The following is a 27,154-nucleotide window of genomic DNA, read 5'->3' on the forward strand; positions in this document are numbered from 1 at the left end:
GTTAACAGGACAATATTTTGCATGAATCCTTCCCACCCTCCTTCATGCCCTTCCATGAGAAAGATGATCACTTCCTTATTTCTTCAAACTAAAGTGACATGGGCCTTCAAAACCTTCTTTCCTTCTCCTTTACCTCTTTGGGGAAATGCTTTGTAAATCTTGGCATTCATGATAGTGCAAGAAATTCCCTCTTTTGTCAGGGGCCTGGAGAGGAGGATTTCTTCTTTAATTCCACTGTCCTTGTCCTGTCTTAATGGGTAGAATGTGTAAGAGAGAATGGCTGATTCATGTGAATATGGCTGAAGCATTCTTCTTTCTCTTCTGGGACTCTTCTCTACTGTTCTAAATACCAGATTATTGTCATGTTCCTGCTTGAAGTGTTCCTTTTTATCCAATATATAACCAGTGTACCTAGACCAAACCATTAGTAGTAGCTTTGATGTTCCACCTCAACTATCTTTAAATTGTAGCTGCTCTTTTTTGGTTCTAAATTAGTCTACAAGAAAATCACTTGTGATACAAGAACTATTTCATATTAGTGAAGTGCTTGAACAAAATGAGGACACTAATTTAGGCACAGAAAGAATCTTATGCTAACCAACCTGCAAGGGTCATGTCATCACATCACTTACCACACTAACAAAAAACACCATGCAGGTAAGAGAAAATCCACTGGTATAGCCAAGATAACCTAGAAGTTAGAAGAAGCATTTTGGAAGGTGAATATGGCATCTACAATTAGCTTACCTATTTAAATGTGAAATAAAAATAAAAATATTTCCAGTTAGAAAATATCTTTACCTAAATTTTTAAGGAGTGAAAGTGGAAGAATAATTCCAACAGATACAAATATGATGAGGTAGTTGCCATTGAGGTACCATTCTCTAGAAGAGAGAGACAAGTATTTAGAATCAGAAAAGACCAAGTAGAATGAGTCACTTGATGTCACAGAGGGAACATAAGACATACCCAGTATTTTCTTCAAGTCCCATGAATGCTCTGATTACTTCAGGTAGTTCATATTTAATGATAAAGAGGTAGCTTGACATTGCTAAAATGGAAAATGTGACAGCTTAGATGGTGTGGATAGCACTGAAGTCACATGCAAGCAAGTTATGACATTTGGGATAAGTAAGATGAACATCTAATCCCCCAAATGGAAAAAAAACTCACTGTGTATTTGGCACTGCTTCCAAGTTCTCTTCCAAGATAGACATTTGACCCTCTAGCTTTTGTAGGTGGACCTTTGTTAACAGTATCCGGGCTGATTCTGTGTTAAAGCCAGCTCCAAAGTTTACAGTGAAGCTGCAGTTTTAAGGTTCTGCCCTCAGTTATAAATCATCATAGCCCATACTCAGTGTGCCTGTGTTAGTGTCTATAACTTGGGCAGTAGTCTGGCAACAAAAGGCATGGCCAGCTGAGAGATGGCAGAATCAAAGGGCAGATCTGCAGAGTCAATACATCCCCTTTGGTTTTCTGCAGACGGGCATGTATCTAGTCCTCTGGGATCTGTCTGAGGAGCACACAAAGTCTCAGACCACTTATTGTCGGAACCAAAGTCTTCCCGGATTGATAAAAGAATACAAGAGATGACTCTCTCCATCTTTGTCAAAGACGTTCCCCACCCCCGCTTCATCTTACTCTCCTTTTGACCAACTAAGGAATTATATAGTGGCAAAATTTCATGAGCATCTAGGTAAGTGATATATGAGTCATTATCTACTCTAGTGAAAGATTTCTTGATGAAATCTACAAGCCCTCTCCCAGAAAAAATGAATATGTATTCATATGCATAACATTACAATTTTCCTGCATCATGCCTTTTTCAAGCCCATCCATTTGGTGAAGGATAACGCTGATTTGTTGACACATGGCCAAAAGATTCAGTTAAAAACAGAACTCACAAATTTTACATGAAAACTTTAAGTGTGTCCTACATCCTTCCAGTGAATTTTTGCTGACAGGCACTTTAAAACACATACTTAAATTTTAAATTAAACTACTGAGTTTAAAAATACTTTCTTCACTTCAAATGAAAGTAACAGTGGTGATAATAATTCCCCCACATTGTTTAGTCCTGCACATTACTTCATTTGATCATCTGAAAAACCCTGTGAGTTGACAAGATATATGTTGTTATTCTCATTCCACCGATGGAGATATAAAAACTCCAAGATGTTAAGTTGACATGTCCACAAAAACACAGCTTGAAAAGGACGGACTACATCTAAAACAGAAGGGCTGGTGCTTCTTCTCTACTGTCAAAGTGAAACGATTTTTACAATAGCAGATGTATCTTCTGTACACATTATCTGGTTAATCTTTGCAAAGACCTTGGCTAAAGCTAAATCATACAGAGTGTGAACACAGGAGATATTTCTGATTAGCTGGCTTGGTATGGTACCATTCAATGTTAGAGCTATTAATTGCTGATTTTCAGTGATGCCAGTGATGTTAACGTGTTTGATCTTCAAAAATTCAGAATAATCCAGACATTAATCTGTTAATGTGAAAACATCTGCAGTAAATGTTAATTTTTGAGGGGATTGAGAAAATTAAATGTTCTAAATGTAGAGTTGTTAAATACAGAAATACGAGACATTTCTCTTACACCAAATATCAACTAATCAAAGAAAGTAACCAAAGTGAGGGCATTTTTTTCTGGGGTGATGTTATAACATTTCATCTTACTCCCTTAAAGTCACACCTCTTACTTGTGTGCGGCTTGACCCAGAGACTGCTTTAGAGTTTATTCCATTATTTAGAAGCATAGTAGTGGCTATACTTTGAACCACAGCTGATGCTGCTGCCACTCAGCTTGTTGAGTTCAGGGTTAATTATGCTAATACCTGGTTATTGTTAAATTAGACCAACTATAAGGCAATCCTATGAAAAGATTGATACTTTAAACCTTAATAAGTCTGAGAGTTTGAAACAAATGTAAAGTGGTCTATTTGTTGGGATTTGGGGAGCTAATATGCATATGGCTCCAAACCAGTAAAATGAGACCATTCTGATATTACTGTCAAATTCTACCCAAGATTGTAGTCTTAACATATAAAAAAATTTCCTTAAGCACAAATCATTAAGATATGGCTGAATTTTATTTATCTGCTTACCAAATATCCATTATCAGGGCAAGTATAGTTAGATTACTAAAGAAATTTCTGCATTCCAGAAATCCTCGATAACTCCAGTGAATTTATTTATTAAAATGGGTTGCCTGTTTGCAAGATCTCTGTGCAAGTTTATTTATTGTAGCATTTTTATAACAGTGAAAAATTAGAAACAATCGAACTGTTCCTCAATAAGGATACTGTAAACCAATTATGGCACATTTGTGTAATGGAAACCTCAAAAATCATTAAAAAGAATAACATGCAAATATATTCAAGGCATATTATTAAATTTAAAAAGAAAGCTGAAAATCGGTATCATAAGATGATCCAACACTAACAATACTTAATGTATTTGTTGAATTAGGCATAAGGGAAAACCTATGAGTAGTTATTTCTGAGGGTGACTGACACAAACTTTTCTTGGTAATTTATATATTTGCATAGTGTTTTAGTTTTTCACAATCATCATATATTTGTTTTATAATTTTTTTAAATGCCTATTTAAAAAATAATTCAGGCAACTCCAGAGACATGGATATGGAAGCAGAGAACCAGGGAAGAGAGAAGCATATACAGAACACTTATTATGTGCCATATGTTACCTTGTTTCATCCTCACAATGGCCTTTGTAAGGTAATTTTATACATGAAACAATTAGGCAAAGGAGTAAAGTGATCTTCCCAAGGTCACAGATAGTGACAGAAACAGACTCAAATTCAGGTCCATCAGACTCCAAAAGCTTATTCTCTACTCAAGTGTTTTAAAATATCCTTTAGAAAACAGTTACATACCAGATACATACAAACAGGACCATGAGAGCCCAGAGGAACTAGTATTTAACAGTCTAGAGAAGCAATAGGCCAGGTGAGCAAAGTGAGAGAGAAAATGTTTGTGTGTGTGTGTGTGTGTGTGTGTGTGTAGGGTTGGAGGACTTCGAGAGACATTCAAGGGGAGAAAATAGTCTGTGAAAAGAAGGCATGGATGATTTTTAAAAATATTAAAATTATACTGTTAGGGGACTAAATATAATTTGTTATGGTTTGACACAGGACATGTAGGGTATAGATGATGGATAAATTGATAGAGATAGATAGATAGATGATAGATAGATGATAGATAGATAGATAGATGATAGATAGATGATAGATAGATAGATGATAGATAGATGATAGATAATAGATAGATAGATAGATAGATAGATAGATAGATAGATAGATAGATATGGGCATTCCTAGGAAAGGTTTAGAAAGATAAGCAGAAGAACTAGATGAAAATCCTGTGTCAGTCCAGTGAATTTAAGTTTTACCTTGAAAATAATGAGGGCATGCTGAAGAATTTTATGCACGACAAAAGTAGAAACAGACTTAAATTTGAGAAAGTGTATCTGGAGAACAAATTAGAGTTTATCTGGGAGCAGGGAAAACTCAAGCCAGGAAGACCAGTTAGAAGACTACTACAATAGTCTGAGCTAAAAATGGTGATCATCTGTGGTCATGTGGATGGACAGAGAGGAGAGATTCAAGAGATAAGTAAGAGATCAAATGAACAGAATTTGGCATTTGATTGGACATGCAGAGTTGGAGAAAAGGAAAGGTTTACGCTAACATCCAGATGTCTGTCCTCAGAAACTGGATGACTGCTGGTGGTATTCACTGAGAAAAGAAAGATCAGAGAAATAGAATAGCAGGTTTAGGGACTGGGTAGGAGGAGAGGGAGTAAGTGTCACTATGTGGGGAGATGGTTGGGACCATGTGCCAGGAAGCAGCCAGGGGACATCTGAAATATGGGTCTGGATGCTTTCTGAGGGCCAAAGACACAACAGAAACAGTATGAAGCTGGTGGGCAAACACACCAATGAGAGAACACTGTTAAAAATATATATATTTCTAGGTCCTACACTGGAAATGATAATTCAGTGGGAATTATAATAATCCATAGAATCAACAAACCTGGGTTTATAGTGCATCTGATGCCTAGCCAGACTCTTGCCTTAGTAAACTTCTAGAGACTGTCTAGTGGGCTGGCTCAGTGCAGGCTGCATTTCAAGGACCATAGCATGTGGCCATGTTCCCCCAGACACCCACTTTTCAGTTTTGTAAAATGAACTCAATCACATATAGAAAACATCAACCGTTTTGGCAATGACAGAAATAAGCACAAATTCTTCAATTTTTAAGAGCAACAATTCATGTTGTAATAACATTAAAAATCAAGAAAGCTTTTATTTTATATTTTAATTCTAGAATTCAATTGGCAGGGTTTTACATGTTATTTCATTCTTAGATATTGCTGTTTTTAATTAAAGAGGGACACAAATCTATTTAAGAAACTATAGTTTTAAAATTTAAGAACTATAAGTAGCAATTTTTCTGTATCTGAAGTGCCTGTTCATTGCTGTAAGTTTTCTTATTAATTTAACATGCTATAGAAAGTTTGCATGATCCATTGAAAAGTATATCCCCTACCTCCAATGTTCTGCATTGTAATGGAAACAAAAGCTCCAATTTTCCCCGGCCATCCAAATGCCTTTTCTCCTAATTTTTCATAAATCAAAGACCCTACAATCAAAGATAAAATAGCTTTGTTAAAAATATTGTTTTAACGACTAAAATATTTTGTCATATAATTCCACACTGGAGTCTCAAACTTGTAAATAAACATCATATAGAAATTATAAGCCCAAAAGTTGCAACCTCAAAAACCAATAAGCAATATATCAAAATGTGCCCCAAACAAGATTCAATGGCTTTATTTATTTTAACTGCATGTAGCAAATCAAAACAGTTATTTCTATCATATGTCAGAAATTTCTTTTTTTTCTATTTGTCTTGAACCTGATTCAGTTGACTTTCCCTCCTGCCTCTCACTTGCCCAAACAACTAAAAGCACTGAGAGATTGTATCACTGGGCTCAGAAGAAAATGAAATGTGAAACTGACTACAATCATCCTAAGGTTATGAAGCAACAGACTGAAATACTCTTTTATGAGAATTAAAATAGAATGTGTTGAACTCAAGTGGTAGCATACCTCCTTCCTTTGCTGTTTTTAATAAAAGGTGAACTGAATACAATGATAATATTGCCACAGCAAGCAGCATGATTCTGTAAAGGGAAGAGAGAGTAGGTAATAAAGTTTCTATAATAAATAAAATGTAATTTTGTTAGATGTTACAATAAACGATCACATTCATCTTTTCAATCATAGACTTTCCAAAAGTATGTGGATTTGGGGGAGGCTGAGAAATTCTTTTCAGAACTCTACAAATACCCTTTAAAGTCATAGAAATAGAATGTGCTATATTTTACATGTCCAAATCTACTACCTGAAGTCCCTAACTTTTTTTTTTTAAATGTTACGCCGTGGTAGAATCTGGTTCACAACTTATATGCTAAGTGTGTAGCAAAATTAGCAAATGCTACATCTACTTACTCAGCACATGGGAATATGTACATCATATTTGCATGATATTCACATCAGCACTTAGAATTAAAGGGCTATTCAATAGTCTGACTAAACCTTAATCTGAAATCTAGGAATCCAAAAGCCAAAGCATGTAGTCTGAGCTGCATTACTGCTGATCCTGTGCATTAGATAACAAAGCACTTTGTAAGCTAAAGGGGCAGGCAGTTGCTTATATAATAGAGAAAGCAGAGAAAGCTAAGGATGGGACAGGAAAATTCCTTTTTTTTTTTCTTTCAGAGTCACTTCTGGTGTCAGGACCCCCACATGCATGTATAGTTTCTTTATGTTTATACTGATTGGTATTTTTCCAAATCTAAGATTTGGAGCGCAAAAATAAGAATGTTGATAGAAGCATCTACATAATAAATGGAGAAACAATGCCAACTTTTACCTCGAATTCAGAAAAAAATCTTTATCTCTATTTATTTTAAAAAAATACACTTTCCCCACAATTGATCTAATCCTTTGGTAGTTCCCAATGAAATCAGTAGTACAAATGTACATTTGGACCATGAATTATAAATTTTATAACCCCGTAGCTATATTGTGCTCTTATTTTACATAAAGTATGTCTGCCAGAACTAACCAATGACTTAGTCCTATAATTTTCCATATGCGTTATGAACTTAACCCTTTTTAAGGAATAGTGTAATTCAGATTACATAATTTTGTTCCCTGGAAAAATAATGCACATTCCCTGCATTCTAAACATATACTTTCTCTGGCAGAAAATACTAAGAGTAAAACCAATAAAATACTGTGTCACTTGCTATAAATTAAGAGAGAAAGCTTAACCCAGTCTGTGCTACTTAGACACACAAAACACACCCCATCATGTTTAGTGATTTAATTGTTCTGACCAAATTAATCTGCTAAAAAATGAGGCCCTCATTTTAAAAAGTGGAATATTCTTCTCTCATGAAGATGATCTATGACTGTAGGATTGGGTGAAGTTTTTCCTATTTCTATTTATCAGTGATCTATAACTTCCTAATTCATTTTAATGGTATTGTATAATTAATAAGGAAGGGCAGCTTTTTTGTCTTAGAGGTAATGCACACTACAAAAACATACAAATATATGACTATATATATGGCTATTAAAATTCAGATTATTAAAATCCTAGTTTATTTCAAAACATGGCTTACATAAAAGTAAAGTTGATATAAAAACCCATTCAGCTAAAGAATATAATACATAAAACAGTTCAAAGCACTAACACAAGATAAATATTTATAGTCCTGATCCTTAGCCCTCAAATAGCTGTATGATTACTAATCATACGTGATATTCAGAACATAAACAGCACATATTTATGATATAAATGTTGCATTCTTAGACAGTTATTTAACTCTCTAGCATTGCATTTGGGATTAGGATCTGTGTCCACAGTGGTGCCTAACATCAGACTTTATTCTTGTGAAAAATTCCACTGCTGCCAACTATATCTTGGAAAATACCAGGCTGTACATGATGCACATAAACGTCTGTTGTTGTCTGTCATAGACAGTGCAGTATCCACCCAACAGGTCAACTACCAGATGCCGCTATCCTTAGGCAGCATTTGGACAAGTTGGGTGAAAGTGCGTAGGTTTAGGAATAAGGTTTGGTCACTCAACAAATATTTCCTGTACCAGGCACTGCTCTAGATTTGGAGGTAGAGACATTGGTGAGTAGAAACAGACATGGGCTCAACTTTCTAGAGCTTATAGTCTAGCAAGAGAGACAGATATTAACCAAATGATTCAGACAAATGGCACTAAAACATTAAAACTGTGGTGAGTGTATGATGTGGTGATTTGCCCCAGTCATGGAGATCAGGGCAGGCAGTATTCAGGTGAGGCTGAACTGACATATGAAGAGTTAACTAGATGAAGAAGATAGAGAAGAGGGTTCCGAGACCATGTGCAAAGGTCCAGTGGTGAGAGGGAATGTGGCATCTTCATGGGATGGAGAGAAAGCAATTGTGCCCAGTGTATCTGTCGCACAGGGGCACAGGGAATGGGACATAAGGTAGGCCAGGGCATGCAGGGCCTTAGACTTAGTTGCTTCTTTCCTGAGAGTGAGATAAAATTAGATTTGCTTCTGGGAAAGATCTTTTTGGCTGCTAAACACCAAATTATTTCAAGTATCTACTGAACAACAAAATTCTTCTGGCGAGGCTGCTCCAGCACTTTGGTTGGTTGAGCACATACACTTTCTGCCATTGGGTTAGGGATGGTTGGGTGACCAAGTACCATGAGTAGCCTCCTCTGACTTTTTCCTCAGGTTGCAGTTCTATCTAAAAGCCAGAGGAGTTCACTAATATTTCTCAGTTCCTTCATGTTCACAAAGATCAAACTTGAGATTGTTAATTGAAAGAGCCACCAGGTATGCATGGACTTCATCATCAAAGGTAGACATACACATTCACTTACACGAAAAGTATGATCCCTGTGTTGGCCATGGCATAGGACAAGCCCAGGATCCCACTGCCCATGATGGCATTACTTAGGTTGAATGAAGACATTCCAAAGGAAGTGGTTCCGGGATGCTTGAAGAAGAAGGGATGCATTATAAGCAAACATTTGCCAAAGGGCAAACCTTTAGGGGTTATCCTTATTCTCACATTATATTTTCTGCAGATTACAGTCCAAAATTGAAGACTAAGATAAAATTACAGTGAGTAAAGCCATTATTCAAGATCAGTAAAAGCATGTAATTTTCAATGGAATGCAGTGCTTGGTTTTACAAAAGCAGAGGCCTTGGTAAAAATACAAATTACAAGGGGAGTCACATAAAGAAGGGAAAACATGTATGATTGCAGATTACCTTTGGGTTAGAATGATTTCCCCCCAAAACACATAAATTTCATAAATGATTTATGCAGCCATATGGCGAACAGGAAAAAACAAGCCCTTATTCCAGTAAGGGCCTGAATAAACAGAGAATGTGCTGATCAAGGCTTGGAAAATTTCAGTCACATTGTTTTCCCACAGAGACCTAGGTAGATCAGACACCCTCAGTCCCGTTTATTGGCTGAAAACATAGATTCACTTACATGTTCATCACCGTAATCTGCCAGCTTCTTTTTCCCCAAAAATCCATTTGTCAGGAATTTCTGACTTTCAGCGTCTTCGTTAGCAAATTGACTGAACAACACACACACACAAATAAGAAAGTGAAAACATCTATATATATGCTCTGAACCATTTGTATGTTTCAGGTGGTCTTAGTAATCAGAGGAGGAAAAATTAGATGCCCGAATTCATTTTTCTTTTCCTCCTTCACACTAGTGGTCATTCCAGACCAACAACTGAACTCCATTTACAACTATATTTTGGGATGGAAGAAGGATGTTATGAAGGAAGGAAATATTATTAAAAAATTGTTTATACCACATTTCTTCTTTCTCACATCAGCTATGCAAGAGACTAACTACAACTAATTGTGTTCCCATTTAGAGCCCTCCCAAAGAAAGAGTATAGGGTTATGTCAGAGTTTTCTGAACTACTACCACACTATAATCAGATGATTTTATTAATTCAACAAATATTTATTAAATGCTTAGGCACTGTGATGCTCAAAATATTCCTACAGGGAACTGTGGCTCAGAAAGGTGAAGCAGCAGGCCCATACCCTCCCATACCCAGAGGGAGACCCCATTCTCCCTCCGGCACCAAGCGGTCCCAGGCAGGGCCCTATAGCTGGTATTTTCCTTTTTTTCTCTTTTTGGTACAATCATTTATACATATATCTCTTATTGGAAAGTAATTCAGTGGTAGCTCTGTGTTGTGTTGGTTGTTTCTGTGTGTGCATATGTATTTTAATTACTCTCAAAATGTGCATGGATTATTAACAGATAATGAATGAAACCAAGGAAATTATGAAAGCAATTCAATGAATTGGCAGAAGAGTTGAGAGGGAAAGAAAACTTTAATATGTCACTATCCACAGAACATTGTGATTGTGGTTTTCTTGGACACAGGCTAGAAGCTGTACAACTTGGTCACAGAGCTGTGCTGGTCAGCTCCTGCAGTTACACGCCAGGGCTTTTGAAGCTACGGACCTAGGACCAGCCACATTTCCAAGAGGCTCAATTAATAAGGCCTGCTGCTGCCATTGCATTTTTATATTGCAAAATGTCACAGACTTTTTAGTTGTTTTTATATAAAATGCTAAACTATGTATGATTTTAAAAGTGCTTTCAAATTGATGGGTTGAAAATTTTAGGACATTTCCTACATGAAAAGAAAGATAAAATAATTAAAGATTGTTCTATTAATATAATCCTAGAGGCCAGGCATAGTGGCTCATGCCTATAATCCCAGCACTTTGGGAGGCCAAGGTGTGTGGATAACCTGAGGTCAGGAGTTCGAGACCAGCCTGGCCACCATGGTGAAACTTCGTCTCTACTAGAAATACAAAAAGTTAGCCAGGTGTGGTGGCAGGCGCCTGTAATCCCAGCTGCTCAGGAGGCTGAAGCAGGAGAATCGCTTGAACCTGGGAGGTGGAGGTTGCAGTGAGCCGAGATCGCACCATTGCACTCCAGCATGGGCCACAAGAGTGAAACTCTGTCTCAATAAATAAATAAATAAATAAATAAATAAATAAATAAATAAACCTTTGAAATAAGATAGAAAAAAATTATTCTACGAGACCTGTACAAACTATTTTTTATAACAGAAACTAATCCTGAAAATAACCTGGAGACGAAAGAGGATGGTGGGGTTACTTTTTGAGAACAAAAAACAGTATGAGATGTAGATAGAAACAGCAGACAAAATCACAAAGTTTTATGTGCTTTTCTAGAACTCAAGGCATAAATAGCTCTGAGTACACAAGTTAAGAATATTTCCTGGCCTTCTCCCCATATTTCTCATAGAAAGCACAATGCCCTCAGTTGTTGCATCCTTCCATTTCCATACACGCCCCCCCCCCCACCACTCTTTTGTGGTTTACATTAATGGTCTGTAATTAATGTTCCTGCTATGTGAAGACTGGTACCTAATGTTCACAGTTGGAGACTGAAATGACAGGATAAAATGAAGCCTAAAATGGGCCTGAGGACTATAAAAACAAAAGTACCACCTAGAATTTAAACTCTGGAATGTCCAACACTCTTTATTTTAATCAATAAACTAAAATCTGTATTCCATGAGTAGTTTTTAAAATTGAGAATTTGAAAGTAAACAGATTTTCTTTCTTTGAGGCATTTGCATGTTCTTATTTCGGCATGAGATGAGTTGTAGTCACTAAACATGCCAAGATTGTATAAAATAGATGAGAAATGTCCCCAGTATGTTAAATGTTTTGATACCAAACCCAGCATGTATTGAAAACGCAAGTATAATGATCACAAATAAATACATTATGTTGAATTTCTCAAAAATTTCCATTTAAGGGTTCAATCCAATCCACACATAGATAAAACCCATCTCTTTAAACTGATTTTTAAAACTGCAAAATGATTACCTATGATTAAGCTAGGAGATAAAAGGTAAGTCACTGTGAGTGGTTCGGAACACATTGCATGAAGCTTAACAAAAGCATTCATGCTCTTTCCATTCTGGCTTTTGAGGATCAAGTGGAATGACGCTATGACAGTTCTTAGGAGGGTGTCCCCTTCAGCTCTGTCAACCTCGGCAGAGCTCATATTTGTGTACATCCCTCTCAGAAACAAGCATCCTCAGGTTTGAATCAATTTACTGAGGGTAATGCAGTGAAGGAGAAGTAATAAAAAAGTATTGGATGTCATCTGTATTCTGGGCACCCATCTCATCCTTGAAAATAGCTGTTGATTTGCCATTTTACATTTTCCACTGAAGCTCAAAGAGGACAAAGAGCTTCTCTAAAGTCAGGCAACTACTTGCAGACTCCAAAGCCCTATCTTCTACCACCCTAGTGTTTCCTCAAGGGTCACCTGATTTAGAAAATGCCATAATTTACATCTCAGTGGCCTCCCTAGTCCAACATCCCTAAAGTTCATTGCACTGAGCTACTTGAAGGAAGAACAGTGCTTTCTCCTGATGGATTTTTCTGGGTGTTGTGGATAAAATGAGAAGTCTTTGTTTGAGCATAATATTCTCTATTTCAGGCCTAGATTTGGTCAAAAATTCCCCTCTGAGCATCCTGAATCATGTACAACTCAATATAACATTTTGTGGGAAATCAATTGACTTATCAAATAACTATTGTGCACTTACTATGCACCAGACAATGTGGCAGGTGGTGGGACCACAGAGGCCATTAACCTGTAGTAGTGATGTAATTAACATCTGCACAAGGAGAGGGTACACAAAGGAGGGGCGGTCACTTCTACGTGGGGGAGTAGAGTAATTTGGAAAAGGCTGCATAGGAGACCTAACGTTGAGCTGATTCTTGAAGGACAAGAAGCGTCAACACGGAGAAAGGGGGAGCAGGTGACTGATTCCAGGCAGTTGGAGCAGAATGAGTGAAGGCAACAAGTAACAGATAAGGAGAGGGCAAAAAACAGGACAGGAGCAGCAGGTCAAGAACAGATCACAAAGGACCTTATGTGCCCAGCAGTGTGTAATCTACTTTCTCTTATTGCTATTGGAGAGGTGCAGAAGGGCTTTATCTAAGGATGGAAATTGATTCAATTTGCAATTGTAAGAGATTACTCTTGCAGGAGGGTAGAGGGCTAGACAGAGGAGAGCAAAATATAAGACAGGGAGACAAATCAGGACTCTCCCTATCTCGCATTTAATGCAGGCCTAAGGTAAGACCACAGTAGAATGGGTACAGAAAAGTGGGTGTATTTGAAGCATTAATAAGGTCAAACCAACTGTGTATGACTGACCATTGGCTATGTGGGTCAAAGTTTACACCTAGGGGCTTTTGAGTGAGTTGCTAGATGACAGCAGTGATTTTCACTACGATGGGGATTACTAGAGGAGAAGCTGGTTTTGAAGAGAAAGATAGGAGTTCAATATTAGACATTACAGGTTTAACTTTATAAATGAGGCAATTCAGACACAGTAGTGGTCCAGTAGAGATGTGTAGTAGACAGCCAGATATAATGATCTGAAATATTCAGTAGAGAAATTTAACAGGCTGGGGTTATGGCATATATTCAGTTGGTGAGGCCATAATAGTTGTGAGTGAGCTTGCCCAGAGGATACTTTTAGAGAGAAAAGAATCCCTACAGAAACCAGGAGGTGTAGCAACAAAGAGGAATCTGAGAAAGGTAAGAGGAGCAAGAGGCTAATATAATTAAAATTATTACACATTATTAATAGAGACAAGGACATTGTAACCTCAATTCTAAATAGTCACAAAATAGATTGACATTATCAGTGTATTTCAGGACCAGGGAATTGATGTGCTAGCATCAATATCATTGTTATCTCAAATTTACCTGTAAAAAATCCAATTCGTCCCATCAAGACCCTTGTTTTCCATGTCCACATCTTGTCTTATTTTTCCATGGAACCTAGTAATTTTTAACCCCATACCTGCTCATTGCTGCCTTTTCTGAATTTCCTATCCTGATGTAGCTATCTGGAACACTCTCTCCGCTGCTGCTCTCATCATCTGGTTCGATGTTGACATTTCTCAGTTCCATGGGATCCATTTGAGCTGTCAGCGCTTTCTTGTCCACACACAAGCCCCTTCAGTGTAAATAATATACTGTACGTTCAGCTTAAGGTTCTTCCACTTTGTGTTGATGTTCAGAACACTCTGTTCTGCAAACAGAACACAACATACATCATTATAATTTTATTTAAATGAAATAAGTGAATATGAATCATCTACATTTTGTATGCTCTCTGTAAAAGGGAGGAAGGAAGGTAACTCCTGAAAATTTTACGTAAGCAAATCCTGAAAGGTTCCTTTACCCAATACAAGAAAGAAAAAATGGAAGAGAAGAAAGGAAATTACTAATAATTGCTAAATTAGCAGATATTTATAGAGTGTCTATGTGTAATGAAAATGGCAGGTCTTACTAGTCACTATAGAAAAAAAAATCTTAAGACATGGCAGCAGTCTTCAAGGAAATTTAGGTATTTGTCAGTGGGATGCATGTTTTAAAAGAAAGGAAGACAAAAGTAAATTCTTGACAAAGGAAGGTCTGCCAAGGCAGAATCTACCAGTGTCTCTACTAGCAATAACTAGAAAGAAAATTACTGCTTTAATTTAATTGGACAGAAAAGAATTAACACCAGCAAATGCTTGATAATATGCAACATAGGTGAGGATCAAGTTTAGGAAGTCACTTTCTAGGCACTTGGATCCTGAAACCAAAGTTAAGAACAGTAACAAAAGAAAGTTCAGATTTACCTCTGGGTCAGCATCAGTCATCATCTATGTCAAATTAAAATGTATTTTAACAGCAAAGAGATCTAGATTTTAGGCTCTGCTCTGCCTTTAATTCATTGGATCTCAGCATAAGTCATTTAACATTTGGGGACCTCATTTTCCTCAACTGTAAAGTGAAAAGGGGTGGACTGGCATTGTGTTTTTGAAAAATGCCCTGAATCTACTATATGTTGTTGATATAATTTCTTCTGAAATTCTTACCGTTAGATTCATTCAGTTATCATTGAACCATTATATTAGGAGAAACACTATCACTCTTGAAAGGTGTGGTCCTGAAATGTGCAATACCCATTTGATAAGGAAATCTTGAGCAGAGAAACTAACATAAAAATTGCTCCAGAAGTCACAAAATCTGCAATTCCTCTGACAAACAGAAACTACCACATGGGAATACCTCCACAACCCAGTGCCATGGCAGTACTTTTTTGGAAGATAACTCATACCTGGGAAAAGTTCACATCCTCAAATTACAAAACATATAAAACACACATGGAAACTCACTAGTAAGAGTGCCGGTAGGCGCAAGAAATGATAAAATTCACATATAAGGAACTACAAATAACAAAGCAATTTAAAAGGGACTTTTACATTATTATAATGAAAAGTAAAAGAAAACATTCAAAATAAGAGAATAACTTTCACAGAATAAAAACATAAAGGAATATAAAAGGAGAACAGGCTAGTTGGAAAAAGAGTCAAAAAAGGAATTCTAAAAAAAAAAGAAAAAATAGAATCATTGAAAAAAAAAAAAAAACTCAGCTGAAGGAAGAGTCATAAAATTGAAAGATGTGTGGAAATCACTCAAATTATAGCACGAAGAGATTAAAAAATGGAAAATACAAACAAGAAGTTAAGAGGAATGGGGGAAATAAGAATTACAAGTTCAAACACATACTAATAGTCATTCCAATATAGAGAATTGTAAGACTAGGGTGAGACAAAACAGAAAGAGATAATGGCAGAGAATTGTCCAGAAATAAAGAAAGCAGTTCTCAGAATTTAAAAAAATAGCACACAGTGTTTTAAGCAGGAGGAACAAAAATGAATCTATTATTAATATAAGGCAGCCTAAGTGTATGTACATAAAAGATCTAAAGAAACAGGTTAGGCCGGGCGCGGTGGCTCAAGCCTGTAATCCCAGCACTTTGGGAGGCCGAGACGGGTGGATCACGAGGTCAGAAGATCGAGACCATCCTGGCTAACACGGTGAAACCCCGTCTCTACTAAAAAATACAAAAAACTAGCCGGGCGAGGTGGCGGGCGCCTGTAGTCCCAGCTACTCGGGAGGCTGAGGCAGGAGAATGGCGTGAACCCGGGAGGCGGAGCTTGCAGTGAGCTGAGATGCGGCCACTGCACTCCAGCCTGGGCGACAGAGCGAGACTCCGTCTCAAAAAAAAAAAAAAAAAAAAAAAGAAGAAACAGGTTAAAAGCTAAGAGAGAATAGAAGTAAGACTTGCATATGGTTAAGAGAAAAAAAAAAAAAAAAGAAGCTCACTAAATGAGTACAAAGGTTTCTCTCACTCTTCACACAGCACCAGTCTCACTTCCCAGCAGCAACCACTGTTGATGGTTTCTGCTTTTAGCTTGTCATTTAAAATGAGCCATTCTAGATCTAAATAATTCACTAAAGCTTTTTAGACTTGGTTTGCTGATTTTAGACTGGTTACCTACAAAAAATAAGGATATTAGCATACTTTTTCTTTTCTTCCTTCCCCTACACTCATAATTATTTTAGTTAATAACATGCTTTTACAATTTGAAGATCATAATATTTTCATCTTGTTCTGTGAAACAAATGTGTCATAACTTGCTTGTAGGTTGTTTCTAAACATGTAAAACCAATAAGCAGCAATTACAGTATTATCATTATATAAATAGTATGCCCTGAAGACAAAGTGGGATATTTGACACAAATAAAATATAATTCTATATTACCAAAACTTTGAAAGCAAATTTTCTATGCTCTTTCTCATTCTGAATGGCTTCCTCCTCCAACCTCTGAGTCTTTCTCAGCTGCTAGTTTCTTGAACGCCATTCTATCTTCTTTCTGCAGTTTATTTTGCATTATGCTAAAATAATGCCTTGCATAACTTTTTTCACAGAATGAGCCTATGTCCGTAAATAGAATTTCTGAGTTGTTTCATGTTGGAAAATGTCTTTATTTTGCCTTCAAACTTTATCAATTGTTTGAATTCTAGATTCAGAAGCATTTTCCTTTAGAATATTGAAGAAATTTCTCCATTCTAGCTTCTATAGATGAGTCTTGTTCTTATTTCTTTATAGATAACTTATCAATGTTTTTCTGAGGATTTTAGAATTTTTATCCTTATCTTTTTATTACGACGTAACTAGATGTGAGTTGCTTTTAAAATTCATCATACTCAGCATGCAGAGGGCCCATTCAATCAAAAGGCTTGTGTCTGTCTTCTGTAGAAGACACATTTTCTTCTAAAAATAAAAAAAGTTCTACTATTTAAAAAGAAAACTATTTCTTCACCTTTGTTTGCTCCTAAAACTTTTATTAATCAGGTATTGGACCTCATGATCCATATTGCTAAGCTTTTCTGTTTATGTTCGATCTGTTCATTATTGCTCGATGTCCAGGAATATTTCCTCAATGTCACATCCAAAATAACAAATTTCACCTTCAGCTATATCCATTTCATTTTTCAACTTGTCAGCTGACTATTTTTCTCAATCACGCTCTTAATTTCTAATAATTTGCTCTTATCCTCTTTCTCTTTTTTCATATCACTTTCTTTGTTTTATGGATACAATATTGTCTCAGATTTTTCTAAGGATATTGATGTGAGGTTTTCAGAAGTTCCTTTTGTTCCCTAAATTATGTTTCTTCTGAAGTTAGTTATTCTGTTTGTTCCCTTTGGTCCTTCTCTTCCATGCTGCTCGTTTTCCTTAGTTTCGAGTGTCCTAGGTTATCTGTTCATATTTGTGAATGACGGAGCGCATTAATTAGCTTGGACAGCTGGTACTCAGAGCTTCTCTGAAATTGTGTGGGCCCATTTCACTGATGGGCTGCTCCGTTGTAGGTTCTGTGCAAGTGGCTCTTCTGCTGCTTGTCTGTGGGAGGAGCATCCCACTCCCAGACACAGCTGCCACTCCAGGAGTGGTTACTCTGGGAGTGAAGCATTTTAATGTATCTTCTTTTTGGTAGAGCTTCCATTCCTGCTTGTTATACCTCTTTGTCTGCAGTAGAGGCCCTAATACTTATACTAGCATCCTTCCTTGAGCTTTCTTTACAGAATGGATCACAGCTTTATCCTATAGTCAAAAACAGTATCCCAAACAGACTATCATGTCTAAACTGAGGTTCCTTGGTGGATATCTGATCACTGGTTACCCATGATCTATGCCTCCTCTTTGTCTATATATACTTAACTTGAAGCTAACTACAGGGCACCCTATGGGAAAAAACACACTTATCTTGGTTCCTTTTCTCTTAGATTTTCCAACCCTATCTTCTTTCTGCCTTCCAGGAATTCTCAAAAATTTCTCTTTGCTGATGACACCACTATTACTTTTCACAGTTTTTGTGGTTTGTCCTTTTAAAAATATGATTTTGTGTGAAGTTTCATTGCTTGACTTCCTTAAAGCTAGATCTTAAGTCCCATTCTTCCAATCCACTCCCAAGACTTCATATAATGTGATGGTTAATTTTATATGTCATTGTGGCTGTGTTAAAGGATGGGAAGATAGCAAGTAAAACTTTATATTGGGGTGTGTCTGTGAGGGTGTTTCTGGAAAAGATTACCTTTTGAATCAATAGACTGAGTAAAAAAGATCCACTCTCCCCACTGAAGGTGAGCATCCTCCAACCACTCCAGGTTCCAGATAGAACAAAAAGGCAGAGGAAGGGCAAATTTACTCTCTCTGCTTGAGCTAGGACATCCATCTTCTCCTGCCTTCTCTTGCCCTTGAACACTGGAGCTCCTGTGTCCCAGATCTTGCAATTCTGATACTTATACCAGCAGCATCCTGTTTCTCAGTCTTTCAGCCTCAGATTAAATTATACCACCAGCTTTTCCGGCTCTCCAGCTTGCAGATGCTATATTTTGAGACCTCTTAGCTCCATAATCATGAAAGCCAATTCCCATGATAAATGTCATCTTATATCTATATACCTCTATACCTGTCTGTCTATCTATTTATCTCCACTTGGTTCTGTTTCTCTGGAGAACTCCGACAAATACATATAACAAAGACTCCTCAAGTTACATCAGCCTAGGCTTCTCCTGGGCCCTCGAGTTCCATGTGTTCGGGGGCCTAAATGTCACCTATATATCTCAAAAGCAGTTTAAATTCAATGTGCCCAAAGTCTACTTGTGATAGGCCCTCTTCTTCCAATGTTTCCGCTCCAAAGAATGTTGTCACCATTTATCCAGTTATTCAAGTCAAAAGCATAAGAGCCTTCTATTATAAATTTTTCTTTATTACCTTCCACATCCAGTTCTTTACAAAAGCCTGGTTGACTTTTACAATGAATTGAAGTATTTCTCAAGTTAGTCTTTTTCTTTTCATCTCTTTCACCTTCACTCTTGTCCACGCTACTATCATGTCTACTGTAAAAATCTCCTAATTGATCTTGAATTCTCTTTTGCCTTCCTTAACTGCCCCTACCATTCATTCTTTATCCAATAGCCAGAGGGATATTTGAAACATAACAGCAACAACACAGATGATATCCTTTATTTGCTTAAAACCCTGTAATGTCTTCACTTTACTCTGAGGATAAAGTCCAAAATTCTCAACACTCCTAGTAACATTCTACCTGGTCCACTCACATCTCTGATCTCATCTCCTTCCACACTCTCCTCACCTTAGTGTTCTAGCTACACTAGTCTTTCCATTCCAGAAATTCACCGTGTTCTCTACATCTCAGGTCATTTGCACATGTGGGTCACAGTGACTGGCATGCTTCCCTCCCTCCCCCATCCTTAATTTATCCAGGCCCTGTAAGGGGCCATAGCAGTGTCTTTCATAGTATCCAACTTAGTCTAGGAGATCAGGGAAGGGTTCTCTGAGGAAGGGGCAGTGGGGCTGAGATCTTTGCTGCTGTTAGTATACATGACTGCAGTCCAGAAGCTTCAGTTACAGTCTGTTCTACTTTGTATATTAATAAGAACCTCATTCATTTCATTTGCATTAAGCCATGCTAATCCAAGAATTTTTTTAAAGAAGATACATCAAACACTCATATGGCCCTTACCACATGCCAGCCACTGTTTTAAGGCCTTGCGTCTATCAATTCTTCAGAGCGGTCCTCTCAGGTGAGTACAATTTTTTTCTTATTCCCATTGTACAGATGAGGTAATGGAGGCACCAAGTTGAGTGGCCTCCATGCTATGCCACCTTTGTATTGCTGTCTCTACTACAGAGAACTAAAGCCTAATCAGGGAACAGAAACTATGGCTTTGGCAGTAAGCAAAACTGGGTATAAATCCTGGCTACATTAACTAACTTCTGTCTTTTCCATCTTCTATGAAATGAAGGTAATATTATTTACCACAAAGCAGAGTTGTGAGAATGTAAATGAGATAATGAGTGTCAAAGTTTGGCATATAGTAGGACTTCAATAAATTTAAATCTGTTTTCTCTCTTCCAGTAATCAGAATTGAATTGATGTCTTTATCTACCTGCAAACATACATAGTATTTCATATGCAAAATTAGACACTTACAAGAGGACTTTGAAGTCTCAAAACTCTCACAAACATTATGAGTGAGGTAGGTGCCCCTTCACAAATGCACAAATTAAGACCTAATTTTACACTGTTTTAGCATATATAAAATATTTATTGGGGTGGGCATGGTAGTTTACGTCTGTAATCCCAGCGCTTTGGGAGGCTAAGGAGGGTCTATCTCTGAGGTCAGGAGTTTGAGACCAGCCTGGCCAACATGGCGAAACTCCATCTCGACTAAAAATACAAAAATTAGCTGGGCGTGGTGGTGCATGCCTGTAGTCCCAGCTAATCAGGAGGCTGAGGCAGGAGAATGGCTTGAACCGGGATTGGAGGTTGCAGTGAGCAGAGATCGCACCACTACATTCCAGCCTGGGCGACAAAGGAAGATTCCGTCTCAAAAAAAAAAAAAAAAGTATTCCATTTTTGCCTTGGCCAAGGGACCTCTCACAAAAGTTGGGACATGTTTTCATAGCTTATATCTTAACTTTGAAGATGATATTACTGATCTATTTTAAGGGAACAATGTTAAATGCACAATTCAAAAAGAATTAGCACATTATGAGAAACTAAATATTCTGAATCATCTATCTACAGCACAAAGTATATACCTTGAAGCCTTTAGACTATATCATAATTGCTAAAATTTAATCAGAAACTGTGGAAGACACAGAGGATGAATAAAACAGACTCCTTGCACCTGAGGAACTCAGCCTACTAAAACAGATTTTGAGCAAACTCTTAGAGCATAATATAATTAATATTTTTACCTTTTTCTTGGAATAAATATGTATTGAATTAATCAAAGAATTGTTGCATGAGTAGGATAGAAAAGAATATTGCTGGCAAATACTGTAATTGAAACGTAAAATTTTCATAGGCATAGATTCTTCTGCTGTTTACCATCTCAGAACATGGTACCTTCATTCACCCAACCGCTCACTGGGCAGACCTGCCTGTCCCATTCTCTATCCTTCACCCGCTACTCATGTCCAGTGTATCACCAAGTCCTATCAGTCTTTCTTTCAACATTTATTTAGAATTCATCCACTTCTATCTCCATGACCACTATGTTATTCCGAATGGCTGCCCTACTGAAGGCCCTATTGTGATTTTGTCATCACTTTTAGACGAAAGTCAAATTTCCTAATACACTGGAAGCTCTATATACTTCGACCCAGACATAGCTCTTTCATCTCATACTGAATCCCATCTGAATATACTGGGCTTCTTTCATCTCCCCATTGCCACTGCAGGACCTCTTAAGGCACTGTTCCCTCTGCTTGGACTGCCGTTCCCCACATTCTTAGCCAGGTCCCTCCTAATGTTAACTAAACCAACCTGAAAATCTTTAAAGGCCAATTGGTCAGAGTGTCCTTCTCTGACCCCACATTACACTACATCTGCCACTATATGCTTTCCTCCCCTGCGTAGTATTTATCACACTTTCTACTTACTCTTTTAGTTGCCTATTTGATAATTAGCTGTCTTAGGCAGGAAACTTCATGAGAATAGGAATGGTGCTGGGGTTGTGGATTCTACATATTCCTGGCATCTAACACAGTGCCTAGTGTTACATTCCACTAAGATAAGTGCAATTTTTATGATCTGTGTTATATTAATAGATAGAGGTATGCTTTTTGATTACAGTTTTATAGGATAATGCTTCAAAATGAAATGAAAATGCTCTCCTCTGATTGCCAGGAGAAAGAATAGCTTTGTTGCACAGAGAATGTTCAAAACGCTTCTAAAAGAAAAGTCAAATTGAGTTCAACAGAATTTTCTGTAGTCTAGCCCTTCTCCTCATTAAAGTTAAGTTTCTCTGTGATACAAAGAGGTCTTGCAGAAACAGACTGGATTTTCCAGCACAGCAGTGCTCAACTGCATTGTTAATTCAATTCACTCTTCATGAAAATACAAAGTCAAAACTTGAAACCAAGTATTTAGAATATTATCATATTAGAATAATTTCATTTTTATCATATTTATTAAAAGATATCCAAGTGTTCTGAGTAGTTAATTCTTTATATCCAAATTCTAATTATTAAACATTGTAATGTCTTGTTCTTTGGATGGGTGCCTAAGACATTCAGGGTGTAAGAGTGTCAAAATAGTAAATTTCTTAAATTTTACCTATATGGTTCAACTTCAAAGAAAGATATCAAATCTGGAAAGCGAAACAGTCCTTGAGTCGAGAAGCAAAAGTTCTGACCTTCCCTAGTTACTGTAAACATTTATTTTACCTGATAAGTGAAAGTGAAAAAGGGAGCTAATATTGCCAGAGCAGATTTCCCAGCATTGCTATCTGTCTCATCTTTCATGCCTACCCAGTACTGACAAATTCACTTTGAAATTTAGGTTTAGGTAGCAGATAGCCTCACCTATCATTTACCCTTTGGTTGAGCAAGGGTCATGCAACTTCTAAAAGCCAAATCATCTTGTATACAAGGAACTTATTTAAATCTACATCCACACTGTACCACAGATAAATGAATGTAGCTTTCACACTACAATCTAATATTACCTTTATATTAAATTCTCTTAATTTCCCCAACAATGCCATTCTTGTCATATTTTGTCAGTGAGAGCGCTTGTTGGTCTATAGCATGAGTTCTCACAGAAATTAGCTTCCATAAAAGTATTCAGTCTGAGGTAGCTCTTAAAGAAGAAACCAACAATAACAGAAGAACTGTACTTACTTGACTATTTCCCATTGCTAGTGCTAATATTTTAGCATTTCCTTCCCCCCCCCCCCCAACTCAGATATAGCTTACAGGTAATATCTAGGAAAAACTAGAAAAGTTAAGATAAATAACCAACTACTGGGTATTTTCCCATTGCTGAAAAGATTACATGCTTGCTAATATAAGAATTAAAGCATCCATTTGATGAGGTATAAAGGACTGGTCATAAGATTTGAATATGTGATTTTGTTTACAGACTTTCTAGCTCTGATCTTAGAAGAAAATATAGTCATCTTAAACATAAATTGCCACATAAATTTTAGTTCATATTTTCCCAAACAGTAGTTTCCAGAATGCATAGGGATATGTAGCATACATGATATTAACATAGTGAACTCTTTATGCTCCACATTTTAATGCATGATACCTAATCTGTCATGAACTCTGGATGCAGTAAGTTCCATTCATTATAATAGTAACTGGACCACTCCCAGAGGTACTTTTTCTCTGGAATAATTATTTTCACTTTCTTTAAACTAATTCACATAACTAAAAAATAGCTCCAATAACCTTAAAGCACACTGTATAACATGTTTAAAGAAAACTCAAAAGTTGAGTCATTAAAGCTACATTTTTCAGATCTTAAATGTTGCTTACATACTTCTTAGGAGTATAAATGTAAATACTTTCAAGAAAATCCCAGAACACTATCTAAATATAAATCGGAACTGGAGGATCTTGAATTATAAACTAAATGGCAATCTTTTATTAAAAACACACCTAAATTTCTTTACTTTGTCAAAACTAAAACTTTTAGCCCAGTGTTCATGAATGTGATATATATCATCAATTCAAATATTCTTCCACTGAGTTACAAAACACTCTTAGTTTTACTATACCCTGGGCATTTAACTAAAACCATCCACATATGCTCTCTAAGATACTCAAGGTATAGGAATATGTAAATCCACTGGGAATTCTCCTCTGTCTGATTAATAAATTTGAGGAGAACACCTCTACTTTTAGATAACTGACTCTACTCCTTCAAAATCTAAAGTTAGGCTTATATTCCATTCAATTCCCTAGTTTCTTTTAGTAACTTTGTTCTAAAAATACTCCTTAACTAAAATGGTCAAATTAAGAAGAAAAGGTAAGACACAACAGTTTTTCTTTTTCATTTGATAATGGTGCAGCCCAAACTCTTAGCCATTCACATGTGCTGCACTAAAGTGATGTTCCCTCTTTGATTAGTCAAAAATTTTGTGAGTTTTTTGTTTGTTTTCAAGATAAACAAAAATCTTTAATAGAGTAATATTGTGAATGTACTTCCAAACTTTCATATTTTTTCCTAAGACAAATTGTGTCAATTCTTCATTACAGTCCATGATCAACATGGAGATATAAATAACTAAACACATTTTACTGGTTGTATTTGCAATGTTTCCCTTTCTTATTATTCACTGTCCTAATTTTATGCTTAAACCTAAAATTATCAGCAAAAGAAAACTGCAATCAGGACCTGGGTAAATAATTTCAGTGTTTGACATTGTACTGAATTGGTCATTTCTAAAATGAGAAAAAGAAGTTAGTATTTTCAAACATTTTAATTTGTAATGAATAAACAATCAACACAATAAAAATAAGAAAGTAAGCATTATTTTAGCACTGCAAATATTCACGTAAAAATGGCTGTACCTTAATTATTTATCCAGTCCTGTGCAGGCTTTCCTGACTTGTTTGGAATGGCAGGCCTGTGTAACAGCTTTAACTTCTATGAACCTTTAGAGATCTAGACATTGATTTAAAGACCAGTGGGAGTGAACAAGACAAGCCAATCAACACCACCACCTCACCCCAACACCTCCTTCTGTCCAACTTGCGTCAGCTCTTGAAAAAAAAAAAAGAGAAGCTAAGTCAGTTTACCGTTGTACATTTGGATTAAACATCAGTTACACCAATTTCTATTTGCTTTTAGAATTTTGGCTTTTATACAACAAAATAATCACTGGAAGTTTTAGCATGGTTGGTGTCATTCTCTATTAAAATTCTACTAGGTTGGTTGACTGATGAATACAGAAATATTCCTTTTTCAAAAGACTTATGAGTTGAAGTCAAAGTAAAACAATACAATAACAATAGTTATGAGGTCAGATTGTTTAATGAAACATTATAATCAAAATCTCCAGAAAATATTGATTACATAGTGAAAGAGTTATTTTCTTTTGAGTTGTTGACCTTTTCAGAAAAAATTTTACAGAATAACAAACACTTCCAAACAGTACCCAAGATGCCATGAAGCTGGAAATCACAGACCAATATCAGCCACCACTCTTACACCAAAGGCAGTGTGCTGAGTAGGCAAAAGGCTGTTTGGCATTTTAAAAGAATTTTTAAGTAGCTATTTTCTCCATTAAAAAAAAATCTACTTGGCTCTCCACATGTCAGAGGTAGACAGAGGTAGAGTTTTTAACTCTACCATATTGTATATGTTGGCAAATCATTTATTTATTCTGCTATTAAGATGTATCAACTAGACACTACTCTGAAAGTGAGGCAAGAGAAACAAATCACAAACCAATCAAGAATTGAGAGTTCTTTGCCTTTTAAGTATTTATGACATGAATGAACAATCTAATAACCAATCAGAAGCAATGCTACATTACAGCAGATGTGTCAATTCCTATTTCTATAAAAGAAAACTAAACATTGCTCCTTGAGTAAAACATTCTTAAGTCGATGCAAAACATTAAACATTAAACAAAATGTGTAGTTAACTATTTTTTTTTCCTTTCCAAATGTGCCTGTTTGGTCTATTAACTGCTTAGTATGGTAAACTTACTTTTACTTGTCTCTTAGCTCATTGTCTATTTTTTAGAGTTACCCCATAGTTTTGTCTTTTATTAGATGAGAAGTATTATGGTCTAGGGGAACAGTGATAATAACAAATGTACCAATTTTAATGGTAGAGAAATCTCAAAAAAATTCTTTTAAAATTTCTATTTCCATCATTTAATAGTGATGCTTCCAATTTAAGACTTCTTTCTGTTTGCAGTTATCAGAAAAATATAAGATTAACCATGCAAAAAATTGCAATAATTGTTAGAAAATCAAATCTATTCTGTTAAAATTTCATTTGATAGTGGGTCAATCGAACAAGAATGAACGCACTCCAATATGTTAATTTTACATTAAATTATAATATCATATAAAATAGGGTGGAGATAAATGTATAGATCCTTAAAGTTTTACTCTTGCTAAAATTGTAAGCTTTGGCTTTGTTGTAATTCTGATCTTCAAGTATAGTAAATAATTATAGTAAATTAGCATTGGATAAAAATTAAAAGCACACATTAGAGACTTCTATTGAAGAGTTTAATCATGTTTCTTTTAAACCTACTCTACATAGCAAAATTCTTATTACAAAACTTTTCTAACACTGACTTAAAAATCAAATATACACACATGAAAACTAATTTGGCAAAAGTTAATAAATTAAAATAATAATGTATCTGGTTAATTGTTTGACTATTTTTTTCCCTAGATCATTTGACATTTTCAGATGTGGCCAAAATTAATGAAATATATGATCCGCTCTCAACAAAACTCACAATAACTTTTCTTTCATAAGCACAACACAGACTCAAGCATTATAATTTAATGTTTTGAATATTTATTAAAATCATACCACAATGTAATCTCATGCACATTTGGTAATAGACTTGTGCTATTTGAATTTTAATGCATGGCACATGCAACAGATTCAGTTAGGCTCAGGCTTGGTTCATGTATCGTGATAGAAAGAGCTAATCATCAGAATATGGGCAGACCTTAAAAATGAATAAAATGAAAAATACATAAGTAGTGAATAATG

At 36.2% G+C, this 27,154-nt stretch overlaps 2 protein-coding genes across 3 annotated transcripts in view; one reads left to right on the forward strand and one right to left on the reverse strand.

Moving 5' to 3' along the window:
• Positions 1-27,154, forward strand: part of SLC48A1 (solute carrier family 48 member 1) — a 1,155,028-nt gene that overhangs the window by 113,565 nt on the left and 1,014,309 nt on the right. The gene's annotated exons all lie outside the window — the stretch shown is intronic.
• SLC38A4 (solute carrier family 38 member 4) overlaps positions 1-27,154 on the reverse strand; it is a 68,122-nt gene that overhangs the window by 14,361 nt on the left and 26,607 nt on the right. The window contains exons 2-10 of one of the 2 annotated variants that reach the window (XM_050746896.1): positions 24,979-25,170; positions 14,040-14,270; positions 9,623-9,713; positions 9,000-9,115; positions 6,148-6,221; positions 5,585-5,677; positions 970-1,051; positions 802-884; positions 633-691 (exon numbers count right to left, since the gene is read on the reverse strand). In XM_050746896.1, coding sequence (XP_050602853.1) covers positions 633-691; positions 802-884; positions 970-1,051; positions 5,585-5,677; positions 6,148-6,221; positions 9,000-9,115; positions 9,623-9,713; positions 14,040-14,158 — 717 coding nt within the window. In that variant the 5' untranslated portion in view covers positions 14,159-14,270; positions 24,979-25,170. The remainder of the gene's footprint in view (positions 1-632; positions 692-801; positions 885-969; positions 1,052-5,584; positions 5,678-6,147; positions 6,222-8,999; positions 9,116-9,622; positions 9,714-14,039; positions 14,271-24,978; positions 25,171-27,154) is intronic. The other variant, XM_050746897.1, reaches the window with a different exon arrangement.

This window comes from Macaca thibetana, chromosome 11, assembly GCF_024542745.1.
Source record: "Macaca thibetana thibetana isolate TM-01 chromosome 11, ASM2454274v1, whole genome shotgun sequence".
Lineage (NCBI taxonomy): Eukaryota > Metazoa > Chordata > Mammalia > Primates > Cercopithecidae > Macaca > Macaca thibetana.